This window comes from Neofelis nebulosa, chromosome 9 (genome assembly GCF_028018385.1).
Source record: "Neofelis nebulosa isolate mNeoNeb1 chromosome 9, mNeoNeb1.pri, whole genome shotgun sequence".
In the NCBI taxonomy this organism is placed as follows: Eukaryota; Metazoa; Chordata; class Mammalia; order Carnivora; family Felidae; genus Neofelis; species Neofelis nebulosa.
Window position 1 is genome coordinate 117,430,260 of NC_080790.1, and position 22,157 is coordinate 117,452,416.

General features: G+C 44.5%; 1 protein-coding gene across 3 annotated transcripts in view; it reads left to right on the top strand.

Annotated features, from left to right (window-relative positions):
• The window catches only part of ACSS2 (acyl-CoA synthetase short chain family member 2), a 53,947-nt gene extending 31,814 nt beyond the window's left edge, over window positions 1–22,133 (top strand). For 2 of the 3 annotated variants that reach the window (XM_058685381.1, XM_058685383.1), the window contains exons 3-19: window positions 6,042–6,133; window positions 6,337–6,440; window positions 6,686–6,758; window positions 7,040–7,115; window positions 7,270–7,384; window positions 8,172–8,210; window positions 13,430–13,567; window positions 15,239–15,409; window positions 15,718–15,851; window positions 16,046–16,178; window positions 16,260–16,316; window positions 16,512–16,592; window positions 17,971–18,079; window positions 19,655–19,723; window positions 20,061–20,237; window positions 20,987–21,061; window positions 21,205–22,133. In XM_058685381.1, the coding sequence (XP_058541364.1) occupies window positions 6,042–6,133; window positions 6,337–6,440; window positions 6,686–6,758; window positions 7,040–7,115; window positions 7,270–7,384; window positions 8,172–8,210; window positions 13,430–13,567; window positions 15,239–15,409; window positions 15,718–15,851; window positions 16,046–16,178; window positions 16,260–16,316; window positions 16,512–16,592; window positions 17,971–18,079; window positions 19,655–19,723; window positions 20,061–20,237; window positions 20,987–21,061; window positions 21,205–21,332 (1,771 nt within the window). In that variant the 3' untranslated portion in view covers window positions 21,333–22,133. The remainder of the gene's footprint in view (window positions 1–6,041; window positions 6,134–6,336; window positions 6,441–6,685; window positions 6,759–7,039; window positions 7,116–7,269; window positions 7,385–8,171; window positions 8,211–13,429; window positions 13,568–15,238; window positions 15,410–15,717; window positions 15,852–16,045; window positions 16,179–16,259; window positions 16,317–16,511; window positions 16,593–17,970; window positions 18,080–19,654; window positions 19,724–20,060; window positions 20,238–20,986; window positions 21,062–21,204) is intronic. The other variant, XM_058685382.1, reaches the window with a different exon arrangement.
• The last annotated feature ends 24 nt before the right edge of the window (window positions 22,134–22,157 follow it).

Sequence of the window (22,157 nt, forward strand, 5' to 3'; positions counted from 1 at the left end):
TTTGAGAGAGAGAGAGTGTGTGTGTGTGTGTGTGCATGGGTGAATGCACAGGCAGGGGAGGGTCAGAGAAAGAGGAAGAGAGAGAATCCCAAGCAGTCTCCATACTGACAGCACAAAGCCTGACATGGGGCTCAAACCCACAAACTGTGAGGTCATGACTTGAGCCCAAATCAAGAATCGATGCTCAACTGACTGAGCCACCCAGGTGCCTCTGTTTCTGTGCACTTTCTATGTACCAGGCTCTATTCTAGGTTCTAGGGATATAGTAATAAACAAGATGACAAATTCTGTTACCATTGAGTTTATATTCTAATAAAAGACACAGATAATATACAAGTAAATAAAATACATGAGATAATTTCAAATAATGGAAAGTTATATGAAGAAAATAAAACAATGATGTGATAGAATTTTGGGAAGGACAAGCTTTGTGCATAAGGGTGGTTCATGTACTTGCAGATGGGCCCATGTTTGAGTCCTGGGTCCCTGTGTTTCTCCTTGTTTGTGCCTCTGTGTACAAATGTGCATCTCTTGTGGCTACAACATTTTGTATTATAGGTATATATGATTTTATGCATGTGAGTGTACACAAACAAGCTGGTATATGGTACATATGTGGGGACATGTGTGCATGAGTGTGTGGAATGTGTTGGCATTTAGCCATAACTGGAGATGTTCTGAAGTTTCTGTGGTACTCATCAGTAGGCCAGTTAAGAAAATGGCTTTTTAAAGTAATTTTGAAGAAGAAGACCAAAGCAGGAGGCATCACAATCCCAGACTTTAGCCTCTACTACAAAGCTGTAATCATCAAGACAGCATGGTATTGGCATAAAAACAGACACATAGACCAATGGAATAGAATAGAAACCCCAGAACTAGACCCACAAACGTATGGCCAACTCATCTTTGACAAAGCAGGAAAGAACATCCAATGGAAAAAAGACAGTCTCTTTAACAAATGGTGCTGGGAGAACTGGACAGCAACATGCAGAAGGTTGAAACTAGACCACTTTCTCACACCATTCACAAAAATAAACTCAAAATGGATAAAGGACCTGAATGTGAGACAGGAAACCATCAAAACCTTAGAAGAGAAAGCAGGAAAAGACCTCTCTGACCTCAGCCGTAGCAATCTCTTACTCGGCACATCCCCAAAGGCAAGGGAATTAAAAGCAAAAGTGAATTACTGGGACCTTATGAAGATAAAAAGCTTCTGCACAGCAAAGGAAACAACCAACAAAACTAAAAGGCAACCAACGGAATGGGAAAAGATATTTGCAAATGACACATCGGACAAAGGGCTAGTATCCAAAATCTATAAAGAGCTCACCAAACTCCACACCCGAAAAACAAATAACCCAGTGAAGAAATGGGCAGAAAACATGAATAGGCACTTCTCTAAAGAAGACATCTGGATGGCCAACAGGCACATGAAAAGATGTTCAACGTCGCTCCTTATCAGGGAAATACAAATCAAAACCACACTCAGATACCACCTCACGCCAGTCAGAGTGGCCAAAATGAAGAAATCAGGAGACTATAGATGCTGGAGAGGATGTGGAGAAACGGGAATCCTCTTGCACTGTTGGTGGGAATGCAAATTGGTGCAGCCACTCTGGAAAGCAGTGTGGAGGTTCCTCAGAAAATTAAAAATAGACCTACCCTATGACCCAGCAATAGCACTGCTAGGAATTTATCCAAGGGATACAGGAGTACTGATGCATAGGGGCACTTGTACCCCAATGTTTATAGCAGCACTCTCAACAATAGCCAAATTATGGAAAGAGCCTAAATGTCCATCAAGTGATGAATGGATAAAGAAATTGTGGTTATATACACAATGGAATACTACGTGGCAATGAGAAAGAATGAAATATGGCCTTTTGTAGCAACGTGGATGGAACTGGAGAGTGTGATGCTAAGTGAAATAAGCCATACAGAGAAAGACAGATACCATATGGTTTCACTCTTATGTGGATCCTGAGAAATGTAACAGAAACCCATGGGGGAGGGGAAGGAAAAAAAAAAAAAAGGTTAGAGTGGGAGAGAGCCAAAGCATAAGAGACTGTTAAAAACTGAGAACAAACTGAGGGTTGATGGGGGGTGGGAGGGAGGGCAGGGTGGGTGATGGGTATTGAGGAGGGCACCTTTTGGGATGAGCACTGGGTGTTGTATGGAAACCAATTTGACAGTAAATTTCATATATTAAAAAATATATATATGAAAAAAAAAAAAGAAAATGGCTTTTTGCCTCTGGCATTCAGAGCTGTTTGCCAGCTTCTCTCTCTGTGTTCCTTCCCATTTTAGAGTGCTCTCTGTGCTTGGCTCCTCTCAGCCCTAGGAGGGCTAAGCCAAGGAAAGGATAGTAACTGACTCATCAAGCCAGGAGCGGGAAAGAGGCTGATAATCTGTGTAACCTCCAAGGCTTGGTTTCCCTGCTAGTCCCTGTCCTTCACACGATGAGGCAAAAAGGTCATGCCTTGAAATGAGAAAACCTGAGGATCTATTCTTGACTCTGCCAGTTATTATTGTTTGACCTTGGCCTAGCTATTACATCTCTGGGTTTTAGTTACCTCCCTCTTAGGTACTCTGTGTTGTAAGGAAAGGGGAGTAGCACAATGGCCTGCAGTATTTAGGGAGGGCTATTTCAGTCTTCTTAACCATTGCCTACAAGGCCCTATGTGATCTGACTGCTGCCTAACTCTCATTCTTACCTTTCTTCTTGTTCGCTATGCTCCAGCCATACTGGCTTCATTACTATTCTTTGACTAGGTCGAGCTTTTTACTGCCTCAGTGCCTTTCCAAATTTCAATGTTCTCTCTGCCCAGGATACTTTTCTTAAGAATTCATATAATTGACTACTTCTCATTACTCAGATCCCAGGGGGAGGCCTTCTCTGACCATCTTAAAGTAGTTGTCCTCTAATGTTTATCAATATTTAAAATGCACATATCCTTTGAATCCACAGTTTCACTTCTAGTAATTCATCCTACTGTTATATTTATTTGCAAGTGAGTAAAATGAGATTTGAATAAAGATATTTATTTATTTTATTTTTTATTAAAAAAAGTTTTTTTAATGTTTTTATTTATTTTTGAAGGAGAGAGAGAGAGACAGAGCGTGAGCAGGGGAGGAGCAGAGAGAGAGGGAGACACAGAATCCGAAGCAGGCTCCAGGCTCTGAGCTGTCAGCACAGAGCCTGACACAGGGCTTGAACTCACGAATTGTGAGATCATGACCTGAGCTGAAGTCGGATGCTTAACCGACTGAGCCACCCAGGCTCCCCATGAATAAAGATATTTATTGAAGCATTTATTTGTTAAACTATGGCACATACAAACTGGAACTTTATGCAGATGACAAAGAAAATAAAATAGCATTGTAAGTCTTGATGGAGAATATCAAGGTATATTGTTAAATTTTTAACAAAGAAAGATAATTGATCTCTATACTTAAGATTTGTGTCATTTATTGGATGTATATTATAGTCAATAAAAAACATTATATAGAGGGGTGCCCAGGTGGCTCAGTTGGTTGAGCATCCAACTCTTGATTTCAGCTCAGGTCATGATCTGACGGTTTGTGGGTTTGAGCCCCATGTCAGGCTCTTTGCTGACAGCAGTGAGCCTGCTTGAGATTCTCTCTCTCTTCCCCTACCCCCCCTTAAAATAAATAAATAAACATTAAGAAAAAAAAACCCCACGATACAGGGGCACCTGGCTGGCTCAGTCAGTTAAGCATCCAACTTTAGCTCAGGTCCTGAGTTCAGGCCCCATGTCGAGCTCTGTGCTGATAGCTGAGAGCTTGGAGCCTGCTTTGGATTCTGTGTCTCCCTCTCTGTCCCTCCCCTACTCATGCCCTGTCTCTCTCTCTCTCTTTTTTTTTTTTTTTTTTTTTTTAATGTTTTTTATTTATTTTTGGGACAGAGAGAGACAGAGCATGAACGGGGGAGGGGCAGAGAGAGAGGGAGACACAGAATCGGAAACAGGCTCCAGGCTCCGAGCCATCGGCCCAGAGACTGACGCGGGGCTCGAACTCACGGACCGCGAGATCGTGACCTGGCTGAAGTCGGATGCTTAACCGACTGCGCCACCCAGGCGCCCCTCTCTCTCTCTCTTAAAGATAAATAAACATTAAAAAAAATTTAAAAATCACGATACAGAACAGTATGTATTGTATGCCATCATTTATGTAGAAAAAACAAGAATATGTAAACATAAATGCATGCATATGTGTTTCCATAACAGCCTGTCCCATGGTTAAAACAGCTCTTTCCCACCTCTTCCCACCTAAGGTGCTTTGTTGGGGACTGTGAGGTGCTTACCTCTTTTCTGAACAGCATTAAAATTCAATTTTTTAATTCAGTTTTTAAATTTCCATCTTCAGTGATATCCCAAGGACCTTATGAAAGATGCTAACAGTGTAATCTTCTAAAGTGATTATCTTGGTCATTCCACATTAGTTCAGTTGCCCTATGCCCTCCAACCTATTAGGAATGGTCCTATCTACATATTGACTATTTCTGGAAAGTTACACAACATAGTACTAACAGTGGTTGCCAGTTGGCAGTGATTGAGGAGTAGGGGTGGATGGACACTTTTCATTTCGTATCTTTTTATGTGGTACCATTAGTATGTATGTATTATTAAAAAAATCATAAAATTGAAAACAAAAACACCAGAGGAATATTCTTATTGTTAAATCTTCACGTATAATTATGAAAGTTCATTAAGATATCTTTTTAAAAATGTATTTCTCATCAGTCACTCGTTATTATATCATTCTTTTTTTTAATATTTATTTTTGAGAGAGTGTGCATGTGCACGTGTGTGTGAGCAGGGGAGGGGCAGAGAGAGAGAGGGAGACAGATTTAGAAGCAGACTCCAGGCTCTGAGCTGTCAGCACAGAGCCTGATGTGGGACTTGAACCCATGAATGTCAAGATCATGACCTGAACCGAAGTCAGACTCTTAACCCACTGAGCTACCCAGGCACCCCATTATATCATTCTTTATATCCCTCATAATGCTTATTATCTGAAATGATCTTGGCTGTATTTGTTACTTGTATACTTTTGCACTGTCATTGGAATATAAGCTCCATGTTGTCAGGGATCTCGTTAATCTTGTTCATCAGTGCCTTATTTCTATACATGTATATAGCATATCGTATTTGTTGAATAAGCAAATGAACAAATGAAGGAATAACTGAAGGAAACCAGGCTGAGAGGAGTAGGAGGCAAGGCTGAGGAGGTAGACAGAAATCAGCTGATAGAAGGTGGTGATTCTGAAACTTTAAATATGTATCAGAATCACCAAGTGAACCTTTATACCAGCTTGTAATAAAGTGGCAGATTCTTGGACCCTGAGATTCTGATTTAGTATATCTGTGGTAGAGCTCAGGAATCTGTATTTTAATAAGTTCCCTTGGGTGCAGGTGATCTGGAGATCCCACTGTGAATAACACCAATGCAGTCTTGACACAGTGCTCAGGAGGAATCACATCTATGATACCATTTCTGCTTAATACATCCCTAGAATGGAAGAGAAGTGATCATCATCCCATTTTACCAACCTAAGTGAGGCTTGCAAATGGAAGTACATTATCCAATGATACACATCTTGTGTATAAAGTATATTTTAATTTTTTTTAGGTTTATTTATTTTGGGAGAGAGAGAGCAAGCGAGAGCCAGCAAGTGCACAAGCAGGGGAAGGGCAGAGAGAGAGAAGGAGAGGAAGAGAATCCCAAGCAGGCTCTGTGCTGTCAGCACGGAGCCTGATGCAGGGCTTGAACTCATGAACTGAGAGATCCTGACCTGAGCCGAGACCAAGAGTCAGACGTTTAACTGACTGAGCCACCCAGGTGCCCCTAAAATGCTAAAGTATCTGACCAGTCAGAATAAGGTGTGATGGCAGATAGCTCACCCTCACAGGACATTCACAAGGAGCCTTGGTGTTACCAAATGGATATATGACTGCTCCTGTTTTTTGTTTGAATATATATAGTTTCCCTAATGACTAATTCTTTCTGATGTATCTCAGGGAGGGCAATGAACCAGAGGAGACCACCCAGATCACATATCGTGAGCTTCTGATCCAAGTGTGTCGATTCAGCAATGTTCTCCAAAAACAGGGTGAGTGCAGGGGTATGAGACGGGGACTGGAGGGGACTGCCTAGGGATATCTGAGGACTTAGGGGAAGTAGACAAGGAATGGAAGGAATGTGGTACTAGGAGAACAGAAAAGGTCAGCTGTGCAGTGAGCAGTAGCTGAATGAGAAGGAGCAAGTAGCAGCAGGAAGGGTACATGGTGCATGATCTGTGTCTTTTATTTGCAGGTATTCGGAAGGGCGACCGGGTGGCCATCTACATGCCCATGATACCAGAGCTCGTGGTGGCCATGCTGGCGTGTGCCCGCCTTGGGGCTCTGCACTCCATTGTGGTAGGAATTTGGGCTGGAAAAAAGGACCTAGTGGGGGATGGGGCTCTGGGGAAGTAGGGTGGGCCTGGATGATGAAGGAGCTTAAGAACCAAACTAAGGAGGTTTAGAATGTTTGTTCCATATCAGTTATCTAGTTTCTTCTAGGACCGTGGCTTAGAAACTGTGAAGGTTTTAAAAGTGTCTCTTTTCCTTGTTTACTCAGCTTCTAGGTCCTCCTCTCCCTTAGTCTTCCTTCTTTTCCCTAGTTTGCAGGCTTCTCTGCAGAGTCTCTATGTGAACGGATCCTGGATTCCAGTTGCAGCCTTCTTATCACTACAGGTGACTAATTCTCTCACCCCTTTTCCAGAACCTCCACACCTGAAGTTTTGGTCTCTAATTAGCTAGTTGGTATTTGTGACTGCTCAGCATAGAGGGTAGGCACTGCCTACCCTTACCTCCGGATTCCACCTCACATGACCCTCTCAGCTCAAATCAATTGGAAGAGCCAGAATCAAGAGGCCTACCTCAGGAAGGGCTCCATGAACATTGTGCTCACTAGGGATAAGGGGCTAGGAGTGTGGTGCCTTTCTAAGTCCTGGAATGTCTATTGCTCCCCAAAGATGCCTTCTACAGGGGGGAAAAGCTTGTGAACCTGAAGGAACTGGCTGACGAGGCCCTGGAGAAGTGTCGGGAGAAGTAAGTGTATGTGGTTGGCTACTGCTCTTGGTCAACTGGGCCTTTCGCCAGTACCAGACTCCCTTTGTCCCTTCTATCCTAGATGGACATGGGTGGGTCCTGCCAAATTCTCTTTTGAGCAAGGCAGCCTACTACTTCAGGTTTTTCCTTCTAGGGGCTTCCCTGTGAGATGCTGCATTGTGGTCAAGCACCTGGGGCGGGCAGAGCTGGGCACAAGTGACTCTCCCAGCCAGTCTCCCCCCATTAAGAGGCCATGCCCGGATGTGCAGGTGAGTCTGGTACTTCTCTGCTCTCATCTAGGCTCAAATTGGCTCCCTCTTCCTGTCCAGGAAGTTCTTAATGTCCTTCTTTGCTTCCTCATCATAATGCTGAGAGGATCTGGGAACAGTCCTAGGAATGTCTCCAGAGGCCTCCTCCTCTGGGGGATTTTGACCTTGAATGTCAGTAGGGAGTCTCTCGTACTGTGGGAACTTAGCAGGAGAGATTATAAGGGAGACTCTATGCTGGTTGGGGTATCCTGGTGGGTATAAGGGAACTTCAGGGCTTGGGTTTAGGTTAAAAATGGGCTTAGTCAACCATAATTTAAAAAAAAAAAGAAAGAAAGAAATGGGCTATTTGGGTAACCGTATACTGGACTATGTCTTGGAATGGGCTACCTATGTGGTGCCACGATGGAAGGACCAGAATTTGGCCCTCAAGATATGGCCCTTGTTAGCTTTGGATCCAGCACTTTTAGTGGAAATGATGGAAAAGCCCAAAGGTCTAAGGGCATGAAGGATGGAAGCTCCAGGGTCCAGAAGGACAAAGCATTCCTGAGATTCTGTGACTTGAGGGGCCTTGCATGGTCATAGGGCTATAGTCCACTCTGGGGAGATTGGAGACCCCATTCAGCATTAGGGATTATGAGTGTATAGATGCTGGGAATAAGATCAGGAAAATATAGGTTGGGGAGCCTAAAGGAAAGGAGGCAGTAAAGGCTCGGAACACATTGACCCTTCCCTCCCACTTCCCTATACACAGACCCTGCTCACCACCCTTTCCATGGGCTCTTAACAGGGTAAGCTGAAAGAGAAACCCAAGCGCATCTGGCCCCAGGTATCCACCTCTGCACTGCCTTGGGTACTGCTTCTCTGCGTGTTTGTCTGTGTTTCCATCTGCTCTTTGCCTGTTTTCCCCATGGAGGTGGCTGCCAGTCCTAACCTCTTTCTGTCTGCCCCCCGGGGTCCTTTGCCATCTAAGTCACTCTGAAGAGTCATGAAACAAAATGCCTGTTGCTACCTCTCTGAACTGGCATAGAGCATGAATCTCAGAAAGGTAGCAACAGGCATCCCATTTCACTCCTGTTGCTTAGGACCTTTGTGGGAGAGATAACCAAGTAACTTGTCAGTTTTTACTATATACTTAGCTGGGGCAGAGCCCTGGGAGATAGGAGGAGAGCAAGTAGAGGAGGCACAGAACTTGACCTTAGGAATTCACCATCAAGTTGGGGATGAAAACCTCAGTTTTATATAGGACAACAAGGAAGAAAATTCCTAAATACCTTTATATAGTACTTTAGGATTTATAAACTGCACATAAACTCTCTGATATAATTAAGTGCTAGATTGAATAAAAATTACATTGTAGGTGATTCTGAGAAGGGAGATTCCTAAATGGGAGCTCAAAGCAGATTAGAATAGAGGGAAGACTAGGGGCGCCTGGGTGGCGCAGTCGGTTAAGCGTCCGACTTCAGCCAGGTCACGATCTCGCGGTCCGTGAGTTCGAGCCCCACATCAGGCTCTGGGCTGATGGCTCGGAGCCTGGAGCCTGTTTCTGATTCTGTGTCTCCCTCTGTCTCTGCCCCTCCCCCGTTCATGCTCTGTCTCTCTCTGTCCCAAAAATAAATAAAAAATGTTGAAAAAAAAATTTTTTTTAAATAAAAAAAAAAAAGAATAGAGGGAAGACTAGACTTAGAGTCCAGAGACCGACTTAAAAAAAATTTTTTTTTAATGTTTTTGTTTATTTTTGAAGGAGAGAGAGAGACAGAGCATGAGCGGGGAAGGAGCAGAGAGAGAAGGAAACACAGAATTTGAAGCAGGCTCCAGTCTCTAAGCTGTCAGCAGAGCCCAATGCGGGGCTCGAACCCACAAACTGTAAGATCATGACCTGAGCTGAAGCCGGACGCTCAACCAACTGAGCCACCCAGGCGCCCCTAGAGACCAATTTTTTAAAAATAAAGTTTATTTATTTATTTTGAGAGAGAGTAAGAAAGTGCAAGTGGGGGAGGCGTAGAGAGAGAGGAAGAGGGAAGGAGAGAATTCCAAGTGTACTCCACACTGACAGTGTAGAGCCTGATGTGCGGCTTAAACCCATGAACCATCAGGTTCACCTGAGCCGAATTCCAATGCTTAACCGACTGAGCCACACAGGCGGCCCCAGAGACTGATTTTTAGCTGTATGACCTTGAATAAGTTGTTTCTCCTCTCTGGGTTTCAGTTCCCTTATCAATAATGGAGAGATGATAATACATGCTTGAAAGGAAACCACTTCCTCTATTAAAACAAAACATAAAATTCATTATTCCTCTGAATTTTACCTTCCTTATAGGGTCTCTTACTCTAAGTCTTCTATTATTAACCCCTTTGGCTAAGGGTAAATATAATCTTTTTTTCTCTGTTCTCATAGCATGGTGGAGACAGATCTGATTCCCAGGGTATATTACTTTCCTTTTAAAAGTCAGGCAGAGACCTAAGACATTTCTCTTGAAAGAGGGTAACAAACTCAGTGGTTAGAGTATAGACTCTGGAGCCACACTACTTGGGTTCAAATCCTAGTGGTGTCACTTGCTACTGTGGAAACTTGGACAAAGTACTTAATAAGCTCTCTTGCCTCGGTTTCTCCATCTGTTGAATAATGATAATAATTGTTCCTACCTGATAGGGTTTTGTCAGTATATATAACGTTTTTGACACATAGTAACTATAAATGTTAGTTTTTATTGCTTATTTAAAAATGTTTATTTATTTTTGAGAGAGAGAGCGTATCAACAGAGGAGGGGCAGAGAGAGAGGGAGACACAGAATCTGAAGCAGCCTCCAGGTTCTGAGCTGTCCACACAGAGCCTGACGTGGGGCTTGAACCCACAGACTGTGAGATCATAAACCTGAGCCAAAATCGGCCACTTAACCAGCTGGGCCACCCAGGCACCCTGTAGCTTTTATTGCTTTTAACATAGCAGACAGCCTGGCATTTCTAAAAGGGAAACCAGAAAAGAAATATATATATTTCTTATATATATAATTCTTAATACCAGAGACCTTTAGGCCACAGGCTCTGAACTTTTGGTTCTTGGAAGTGAAAATAGTCAGTTACCCAAAACCAAAGACCATAAGAGTAGGCTTACGAAGTCCAGGTTTATTGGTCTGATAATGGCAGTCAAAGCTGCAGAAATCTCGGGAGAGCTCTATACCCCATCATCCTTAAGCATTTTTCAAGGGAGCACCTGGCACAATTTGGAGGTACTCTTCTCAATCATGTCACCTATGAGTGTCCTCACGTTCCTCTCTCATACCTGGCAGTTGCCTTCCCAGGCTATCCTGGTCCAAGGACAAAGGCCAACTCCATTCTTACTTCAGAAAATTGAGATCTTTTCCTGGTTCAAAGCTCTGGGCTCTCATAGGCACACACCCAATTCACAACCAACGAGTTTGCACCACTAATTGAGCTCATCCTGCTTCCTGTTTATCGGTTCCACACCTGGAATACCGGCCCTTTTCACCCACATACCCACAAAGGAAACCATTTTGCAAGATTACAAGAATCTCCTCATTGCCACAGTGTAACTCTGCTTTGCCCTTACATGTACCTAGTGCCTTTTCTATGACAATTCAAACCAGTACAGTAGACAAGTACCATTTGCCCAAAGCAATACTGACACTCTTCTACTTAAATACATTAATGCCCTCATCTCAAGTAGATCATTTGGCAGAAACAAAGTGCCCATATGATAATATATGTGTAGGCCCCTGTGGCTATTCCATTAAAAAATAAGGTGTGTTTTAGTGTTTTCTAGCTTGTGGGCAGTGTCTTTCTCTTCTTTCTTTTTCTTCTTCTTTTTTCTTCTTTTTCTTCTCCTTCTCCTTCTCCTTCTTCTTCTCCTTCTTCTTCTTCTCCTTCTTCTCCTTCTCCTTCTTCTTCTCCTTCTCCTTCTTCTTCTTCTTCTTCTCCTTCTTCTTCTTTTTAATGGTGCCTTATTCAGCCTGGGCTTGTCATTCTTATGATGTTTATGTGCCAGAAACTTCAAATTCTCTAAAGTAAGGGGCAGATTGTACAGAAAGAGATGAGTGGCTAGAGAATCATTTTATAACTTATCAAGGTATGTGTTTAACACTTGGGGGTTTTTAAACCAAATATGTACACAGTAAATTAGCATATAGCCATACATTGGGAATAGGGAGTAGGGTGTTTCTCTTACATGATCATGTCTACCTGCGAGCCAGGGCCATTGAACATACAAGAAGCTAATTAATATGAAAGGACTTTGTGATAGCCAAAGCAAACCCAAAACAGTTCCCATTATCACACCCTTAAATTTATGTCCTAGAGGAGTTCAGTGGAACTGAACTAACTTCTATCCTTCCTGACATTCATCAGTCTTTCCCACTCCAAAGGACAATTCAAGGTTTGATGTTTACCAGATAATGCCTTTTTCTTTTGATGTTCCCCAAATCCTGTGAGACCGTTAGGGAAAGAAGAATTATCCTCATTTTATTTATTTAAAAAAATTTTTTTTAAATGTTTATTTATTTTTGAGAGAGAGCCGGCAAGGGGCAGAGAGAGAAGAGGACACAGAATCCGAAACAGGCTCCAGGCTCTGAGCTGTCATGTCAGCACAGAGCCCAATGCAGTGCTTGAAACCACAAACCATGAGATCATGACCTGAGCTGAAGTCGGATGCTTAACCGACTAAGCCACCCGGGTGCCCAGAACTGTCCTCATTTTAAAATGAACCGACTTTAGGTAAAGTGACTTGCCCAAGGTCATATGTAGTTAGGAAGTGGCAGAACTAGGATTGAGATTCAGTGTAATATTTGGACAAGTTCAGGGAATCTCAACTTCCCTTAGCACAGGGTAGACTCAGAAAGGTGGCTGTTTAGAGAGCTGATATAACTAGGAAAGTAAAATAGTTTCAAGGAGAGGCTAGAAAAATTTCAGGATAACAGATTCAGAAGTAGTTATCAAAGACACTCCAGTAGAGGGGGACACCCCTCTCGTGGGAGAAGTCCATGTTGGTCCTTTTCCACCAACGTAAAGCAGGTTTTGTGCTGAATGGAACCTCAAACAAATATGTCTGTGGGAAACCCATTGGTACCAGTGGTGTAAAGGCAGGAGTGGAGCTAGGGTACAAACCTGCAGATATGGATAAGGTCTAGACATTCAGGAAAAGGCGCTTGGACCAAAAGCTGTTGACTTTTTTCAATACTAACAGGGCCAGGTGCCCGCTTCACCTGCAGGCTCTGACTAATTTTGCATTTCTGAATTGGGTGGTGTCTGCATCCCTGCTGATAAGCCACTAGTCCCATAAGTACATATGTTTGTATGTAGGCCTGTGTGTGTATATTCATTCATCCAAAAAAAAAAAAAAAATGTAGAGTATGTATTGAGTGCCAGGCATTTTGCTCATTGTTGGGAAGAAAGAAAGAAAGAAAGAAAGAAAGAAAGAAAGGAAGGAAGGAAGGAAGGAAGGAAGGAAGGAAGGAAGGAAAGAAAGAAAGAAAGAAAGAAAGAAAGAAAGAAAGAAAGAAAGAAAGAAAGAAAGAAAGAAAGAAAGAAAGAAAGAAAAAGAAAGAAAGAAGTCGAACATGCCATTGCACTCATAGAGTTCACTATTTGGTTGGGAAGACAGTAATCAAGCAAATAACTAAATAAAATAACTAGAAATATGTACTGTATAGGAAGGAAACATGGTGTTGTGATCAAGAAAAATAACAAGGGTGAGGATGGGGTTGGGAATCTACCAGATACTGTTTAGGGAAAACCCTTCCATGAAGGTGACATTTAAGCTACGAACTGAAGGATGAGAAGGGACCAACCAAGGTGCCCTCCTCAACCTGATGCCACATAAGAGGAGCTCTGGAGTAGGGTGTTAGGAGTACCCAAGAAGCCTGCTGTTCTGCTCCTGTTCTCTGTTGCATTCCACCCTCACAGTTCCCTCCCTCCCAGCACCCCCACCTGGGGTTACTATCCCAATCCCAGGTGCCAGGTAGGTGGGTCTCTACTCCTGTCTTGAGCTGTTACAGTTCTTCTCTGCCCATTCCTGTCTTCCTACCCCTGCAGATCTCCTGGAACCAAGGGATTGACTTGTGGTGGCATGAACTCATGCAAGAGGCAGAGGATGAGTGTGAGCCTGAGTGGTGTGATGCTGAGGACCCACTCTTCATCCTGTACACCAGTGGCTCCACAGGCAAACCCAAGGCAAGTATGTGCGTGTGTGCATGGGTGCATGTGTATGTGTGTGTGTGTGTGTGTGTGTACTGTGTAGTGGTGAGAAATGAGTTTCTGAGGAAGAATGATAATACAGATTTTACTCTCTAATCCTGAGTTTGGGAACTGTCACATTACCTTTTCTAAATCAAATTAAGACATAAATCCTCGGGGAGACTGGGTGCCGCAGTCAGTTGAGCATCTAAATTAAAAAAAAAAAAAATTTAATGCTTTATTTATTTTTGAGAGAGAGACAGAGTGTGAGCAGGGAAGGGGCCATGAGAGAGGGAGACACAGACTCTGAAGATGGCTCCAGGTTCTGAGCTGCCCACACAAAGTCCGATGTAGGGATTGAATCATGAACCGCGAGAGCACGACCTGAGCCAAGTCTGGCGCTTAACCAACTGAGCCACCCAGGTGCCTGAAGCATCCAACTCTTGATTTTGCCTCAGGTCATGATCCTGGGGTCGTGGGATTGAGCCCTATATCAGACTCTGTGGTGAACATGAGACTATTTGAGATTTTCTCTCTCTTTCTCTCCCTCTGCCCCTCTCCCCTACTTGCATTCTCTCTATTTAAAAAAAAAAAAGAATTTGAAAAAGACATAAATCCTCAATCATTAAATGTTGACGCCCAGGGTGAGATAGTTTAGGTGGGGGCTTTCATGAGTGCCCAGAAAAGGAGAAAAGGATCAGTTCATGTATCTGACTGTTCCTTGTCTATGCCCTGTGGTTTGATTGAAGGAGAGCTGTGCTGTGAACTCAAGGCCAATGGAGATTGGCCACAGGGATTCTTACTGGACTCCTAGACTATGTCTCTTAGAGTTCAGTTCCTTCCACAAGTCACACTGTTAACATCTAGTCCTTCCCAGGGCACAGTGTGTGAGCCAGAAACAAAACTGATTTTTCCATCAACTTAAAAGATTTATCATCCTACCTTCCACTCACCTCATCCCTATATTCTTCTCTCTATATGCTTGAATATCTCTTAGTGGGGCTTTAGAAGCACAATTTTGGCCTCTTTTTCCTAGGGATGGGGTACTGGTAGAGTAAGCAAAGAAGATTATCTTCTTTGCCCACTCTCACTCTGTCAATGTGTAATTGACTGTGTGTGCATAAATATAAAACAGAGGGGCGCCTGGGTGGCGCAGTCGGTTAAGCGTCCGACTTCAGCCAGGTCACAATCTCGCGGTCCGTGAGTTCGAGCCCCGCGTCGGGCTCTGGGCTGATGGCTCGGAGCCTGGAGCCTGTTTCCGATTCTGTGTCTCTCTCTCTCTCTCTGCCCCTCACCCGTTCATGCTCTGTCTCTCTCTGTCCCAAAAATAAATAAAAAACGTTGAAAAAAAATTAAAAAAAAAAAAATAAAACAGAGACACTGTTAGATGTGAGTGTTCTAGAAGTGCTCATGTGTGTGAAAGTGGTGGCTCAGAAATACCATTTTAGGGTGTGGATATGAATGACAGACTGACTATGCATGTGTATGGGTGTGAGATGGGAACATGGAGAAAAAGGGATAGAAGAGAGATGGGTGCTATGAAAGGGGTGCTGGCAGGGCTAGAATCCCTGAGGAGGATCTTCCTCTAGCTCTTTCCAGCCTATGTATGTTTGGTGGTCTGTGGGGGTGAACCCAAGGCCCCAACCTGAGGCCCTATTCTTCCTCCAGGGTGTAGTACACACTGTTGGGGGCTACATGCTCTATGTGGCCACAACCTTCAAGTATGTGTTTGACTTCCACGCAGAGGATGTGTTCTGGTGCACAGCAGACATCGGCTGGATCACTGGCCATTCCTACGTCACCTATGGGCCATTGGCCAATGGTGCCACCAGTGTTTTGGTGAGAAGGGAGCTGGGACTCAAGGATACTTGGCTTACTTAGGGGATGGACAAGATGATCATAGATGACAATCTCCCAAGGCCACTTGGTTTATGGACAAGGGTACTTACACAATGACCTGTTTCCTGGAGAAGGGGGAGTTCTGAGGGGGTTATATATACTGACTGGGAAGTTCTCTTGGTTTATCTGGTAAGGGAGTGAAGACATGGGTTTGTTAGAAAGGGCAAAATACTGAGCCTGAGGGTATGGTAGGGGAACTGAGGGACTGTTGGGAAGGACTAGGAATGACCAGCCTTCACTGGGGTTAGTTTGAGGGGATTCCCACATACCCGGATGTGAGCCGCCTGTGGAGCATCGTGGATAAGTACAAGGTGACCAAGTTCTATACAGCACCCACGGCCATCCGCCTGCTCATGAAGTTTGGAGATGAGCCTGTCACCAGGTGAGATCCCCCTTCCTGGCTGCTGCCCCATGAGTGTTCCTCAGAGCTAGGTGGTGACCTTTGTGTAGTCTTTTCCATTCCATTGTTCCAACTCCTTGGCCCAGAATAGGGGAGGGGGCAGAAGAGCCTAGGCATGTTTTCCTGGTTCCCAATGGTACTCAGAGCCTTCCTCTTTCTCCACTCCCCTGCCCAAGGCATAGCCGGGCATCCTTACAGGTGCTAGGCACAGTGGGTGAACCCATTAACCCTGAGGCCTGGCTGTGGTACCACCGGGTGGTCGGTGCCCAGCGCTGTTCCATCGTGGACACCTTCTGGCAGACAGAGACAGTGAGTAAAGGATTTAGAAGGCTGGGGCTCAGGGACAGTGTGGGAAAACTGACTCAAACTCCGGATGTCTGACTTCCACAGGGTGGCCATATGCTGACCCCCCTCCCTGGTGCCACACCAATGAAGCCTGGTTCTGCTGTGAGTGTGGCTCCCTTGCCTAGTCCTAGGCTAAGCAGGAGTAGAATCTCGGGACATTTGGCCTAGGCAGAGGGTGGGGAACTAGATTGATATGTGTGAGGTATCTGGGGCTCTGGGGATCCTTGGGAGAGGTAGAGAATTGAGTCAGAGTTGCCACATTCCTGTTCTTGAGTCCTGTCTCCTGCTTGCTTCTAGACCTTCCCGTTCTTTGGTGTAGCTCCTGCAATCTTGAATGAGTCTGGGGAAGAGTTGGAAGGTGAAGCTGAAGGTTACCTGGTAAGGCCCTAACCCTTGGATGTCTTTTAGGAGTTGAGGGGAAAGAGTACTGCAACGAATGTTGTACTTTGCTTCAGAGTTTAGAACCTAATCTCTGTTGGTGGGTGCTTGTGGGTAAAGCTCCATGATTGAGAGTTTATCCTCTGCAGAGAGACCCTGGAGGAAATCCTTCTGGATACTTTGCCTGCCTCTCTGCCTTTTGGCCCACTTTGGCTCTTGAGGCCTCTCCTCAAAGATTCCTGATGATGCCTTTTTGGGTCCATAAAACTTAGGCCCAACTCTTCCTTTGACAAATATTCTAGTGTGAAAGGAGTCTTTAAAACATAGTGGAAAATCATATAGGCTCCAGAGTCAACCTGCTTGGGTTCAAATCCTGGCTCTGCCCCTTCTGGGACCTCAGATAGGTAGCCTAGTACCTCTGAACCTAAATTTCCTCATCTGTAATACAGGGTTATATAGTACCTTTGTCTCCTAAAGTTGCTGGATTGGTTAGATAACCCATGTGAAGGATTTAGCACAGAATCTAAGTTAGTGTTTAACAAATGTTAGATGTTGTGATTTTTGTATTAGTACTTGTAGGAAGATAATCTACCCCGCCCCCCTTCCATCCTACTTTACTAAGAGCAAGTTAGTTACAAGGGCAGGACATAAATCCAGACCTTTTGACTCTTAGCCTGGAAATTTCATGTATCTCATCAGTCTACTGCCACAGGATATTATTATCAGGGCAATAATTATTTATTCATTTTTATGTGACTATCTTCACTTATATCAAATTGGACCTGATTTCCTGAGGAGACTCAAATTTACTAAATGCTTATCACTAATAGAACATTGTACTAGACAGGGGTGCCTGGATGGCTCAGTCGGTTAAGTCCAACTTCAGCTCAGGTCATGATCTCACAGTTGGTGAGTTCAAGCCCCGCATTGGGCTCTGTGCTGGCAGCTCGGAGCCTGGAGCCTGCTTTGGAATTTGACTCCCTCTTTGTCTGCCCCTCTCCTGCTCACACTATGTCTCTCAAAAAATAAAAATGTTAAAAAAAAATTTTTTTAATAAAAAAAACATTGTACTAGACAGCTTCCAAATATCATTAATTCAATCCTCCCAACAACTTTGGGAGGTTGAGATTATTTTCTCTGATTTACAGAAGAGGATCCTGAAGCTCAGAGAGGTAAAGTTACTAACCTGGGGTCACACAGTTAGTAAATGGTAGATCTGGGATTCTAAACCTGGATTGTCTATCTCTGAAGCCTGTACTTTGTTTTACTTCTCAGAAAGGGCATTCAAGCCATTTCTTCTCAGGTTTGGCAAGACTGTGATTGTCTTCCAGTGAGGCAGTGTAGCAGATGTGACCACTGTGCCTTTCTCACTCCCTAGGTGTTCAAGCAGCCCTGGCCAGGAATCATGCGCACAGTCTATGGGAACCATGAACGCTTTGAGGCCACCTACTTTAAGAAGTTCCCTGGGTACTATGTGACAGGAGATGGTGAGCCTTAGCTATCCCTTTCCCACACCTCCCACCAAGACATGTATCTTCCCCTTCCTTTTTCAGGAAGAGTTGGTTAGGGGTGAAGAGTAACAGAGAGAGGAATGTATTCTATGTGTCAGTGCCTAATATCCAGGCAGAGCTATACAGAAGACTGTAAGAGCAGGTATGAGTGTTGTATGGAAAGTCTCAGCATGGAACCATCTGATCTGATATATGAGGAAAGAGGTTCTTGTTTCCATTGTTCCTGTGCTAAAAGAGATGGGGCATGCAGCAGTATGTATTACTATGTCATGTGCATCCTCATGTCTAGAGCCTGTGTTTGGCCATGACTCTATCCACCAATCCATTCATCCATAACGATTTATTACCTACTATGTCTAGGCACTGATCTAAGCATAGGGGATATTACCATGAATAAGGTAGACAAGGCTTCTGTTCACACGGGGCTTATATTCTAGCAAAGGGAGATAGACAATAAATACAGCAAACAAGTAAATAAGCTTATCTTAGTGACAAGTGCTATGAAGAAAAATAAACAGTGTTACAGGATAAAGGATGTCTGCAGGAATGGCCACCATACATGGGCTGGTGAGAGAAGGCTTCGTGGAAGTGATATTTGACCAGAGACCTGTAGAGTGAGAAGGCAGCCAGGAATGGGAAAATTTTGGAGTAAGAGTGAGTGTTCTGTGCAGAGACATAAGCCTGAAATGTCTGAGGAGCAGACCAAAACCTGTGTGGCTGAAGTATAGTGAGCAAAGAGAAGGGAAGAATATTACATGAAGTTGGAGAGGTAGATAATGTAGGACCTTGTGGGTCATGGTGAAGACTTTGGATTTTATCCAAAATCCAAATGTGTACAATGGGGGAGACCTTTATGGGTTGTTAAGCAGACAAGTGACAAGAACTGGTTTATTGTTTAGAAAATAACTGATTTATGGAGAACAGACTTTAGGTGAGTATATTAGTTATCTGTTGCCATGGAACAAATTACCTCCAAACTCAGTGGCTTAAAATGACAGATATCTCACAATTTCTGAGGATCAGGAATTTGTTAGTGGCTTTGTCAGAAATTCTCATTGAGAGTCTCTCATGGGTTGCAGTGAAGCTGTTGGTTGGGGCTGCAGTCATTTGAAGGTTTAATTGAGCCTGGAGGACCTATTGCCAAGCTCACTCATGTGGCTGTTGGCAGCAGCCCTCAGTTCCTCACCTCTCCACAGGGATACTCATGACATGGCAGCTGACTTCCCCCAGAGCATATAATCTGAGAAAATGCCACCAACATAGAACACGGCGTCTTCAATAATCTAACGTCAGAAACGACATCCCATTACTTCTGCCAAATTCTGTTGATCATGCAGACTAACCCAAGTACAATGAGGAAGAGGACTACACAGAAGTCTGAATATCATCAGAAAGTGGAAATCAGTGTGGCTATCTTGGAGGCTGGCTACCATGGTATAGAAGCAGGAAGATTGTTAGCAGACTACTGCAGTGGGTGTAGCAGTTTGATAATATGGATCGTGTACCCTACTGTGAGGTATTTATCATGTTTTGTATTTCTTCTCTTTCCAGGCTGCCGACGGGACCAGGATGGCTATTATTGGATCACTGGAAGGATTGATGACATGCTGAATGTATCTGGTGAGGGCCAGGGACTGTTTTCCCTTCTCATTAGCACTACTTCCCCAGCAAGTCCCAGCCAAAGCCTTCCAAGAGAACCAGGATGTCCTTGGCCAAACTATACTTACAGTGCAGCATTCAGTTTTGGGTAGAGGTTTTGGAGGAAGAGTTATAAACACTGGAATGCGCTTAGAGGAGGGGAACCAGGATGGTGGGACAACCAAAGCAGAACATGTGAGGAATGAATGAAGGGGCTTCCCCATTTGACCAGACCAGGACAGCCCTCTAGGCACAGATGGAACAGGGGCTGGGGTAGAGCATGGGATCTCTCTCATGGCACTTTCTTTCCCTTGACAAGGACACCTGCTGAGCACAGCAGAGGTGGAGTCAGCACTTGTGGAACATGAGGCTATTGCAGAGGCAGCTGTGGTCGGCCATCCTCATCCTGTGAAGGGCGAATGCCTCTACTGCTTTGTCACCCTGTGTGATGGCTACACCTTCAGCCCCACCCTCATCGAGGAACTCAAGAAGCAGAGTGAGAAGCCTCCCTAAGCAGGGACTGTAGGGACTGTCCTGATGGCCAAGTTACCACAGCAAGTTGTTGGGAAGAGGCTAGAGCAAGCTGCCCCCCAAACTATAAACCAGATCCTAGGGGGCCTTCGGGGCTGATTGCCACCTTCCTGTTCAGTCTCCTCTAGTCTCTCCACTAGGATAATAATGGCTGACATTTCTAGAATTCTCTTTGCCACCACTGGGCTAAGTGCTTTAAATGCATTAATCCATTTTATACCTATAATCACCACTGTGAAATAGATCCTATTGTTACCTCATCCTAAAGATGAAGAAATTGGAGCTCAGAGAAGTTAAATCACTTGCCCAAGGCCACACTGCTAATAAAGTGGGATTTAAACTCTAGAAGGTGGATTCTTAGAGTTGGAGTTCCATGAAGGAAGACTGATACGAAATGAGATAGTAGAAGTGGGTTGAAAAGAGAGAAAGACCAGGTGCCTAGGTGGCTTAGCCGGTTAAGTGTGTGACTCTTGATCTCAGCTTAGGTCTTGATCTCAAGATCAAGTGAGTTCAGGCCCCATGTTGGTTGGGCCCTGCACTGGGCTCCACACTGGGCATGGAGCCTACTTAAAAAAAAAGAGAGAGAAAGGCAGTGACTCTAAGAATGATTCTGTGGGCAGAGCCTTGAAGAGAAAATAGGTGGGGAACAAAGCCATGGTTTTGGGAGCCTGGCTAATGATACTGAAGAAATGCTTAATGATTTGTTGGTTACAGTTAGAGAAAAAATCGGCCCCATTGCCACACCGGATTATATCCAGAATGCACCTGGCTTGCCTAAAACCCGCTCAGGTATGTTCAAAGGCCTCAAGTGATTGGGTTTGGGATTGGCCAAGGCCTAGTGGTGGCAGAATGTGTGTGGATGGAAGCCATTTTGGCAGGGCTGGAGTGGGTCAGTGCTATCACCACATAACCAGAAGGCTGTGGTCCCCTAGGGAAAATTATGAGGCGGGTGCTTCGGAAGATTGCTCAGAATGACCACGACCTGGGGGACACGTCTACTGTGGCTGACCCAACTGTCATCTGCCAGCTCTTCAACCACCGCTGCCTGACCATCCAGTAAACAAGACCCTGCCCTTCACCCAGGCTTGCCCCTGCTTGGCTTTGCAAAGTTTTCCCATCCTCCCTGCCCCCATCCAGGAGTGCTGAGGGCCAGTGCAGACCCACACCACCTCTCTTGACCAGCTGTCTGGGACTGAGGACCAGCTTTGCCCCTGTGTGGAGGCAACTTCCTGTGGTTGCCAGATAGATAGGACATGGCCCAGGTTAGCATCAGCTTGCTGCTGAGCCCCTAGACTTTAAGAGCCCTTGGAGCCCAGAACAGGACCTGAAGGTCATGTCCCTTACTCAAGTTAAGGATGTAGAGGGCAAGTGAGGGCCTAGACTGAAGCAGGTAAGCAGCTCTGTAATCCTGTCAGCTCTCTCAGGAAGCACCACTACTTATCTTGGGTATGCATTTTCCCTTAGAAATGCCTGTTTGTGAGTCCCAGAACAATTGATTATTATTTTTTTAAATACTTTTCTGGTTCTGTTCTGGATCTGAATTCCCTTTTGTGCCAGATGGCAGTGCTTTTCTGCCCATTTGCTTCAGGGGCTGTGCAGGCAGGCTCAGTTTCCAGAGGGTTTTCAGATTATCTGCTGCTTTGCTGGAGTAAATGTGTTTTGTTCTTAGGGCCAGAAGAGCTTATCTTCCTTGTCCTCTGTTCCCATCCTTCCATGAACAGTCCTTCCCATAAGAGACACTCTCAGATGAAATTCTTCTTGCTCCAGTCATGCTCAGGCCCTATGGTTATAGGAATAAAGTCTGTGACCTTAAGAAGGCAGTGACTTGTTTTCTTAGGTGTCTTACAGACTGTGTACTTGCTAGCTGTTCTGATTTGTGTGGGGG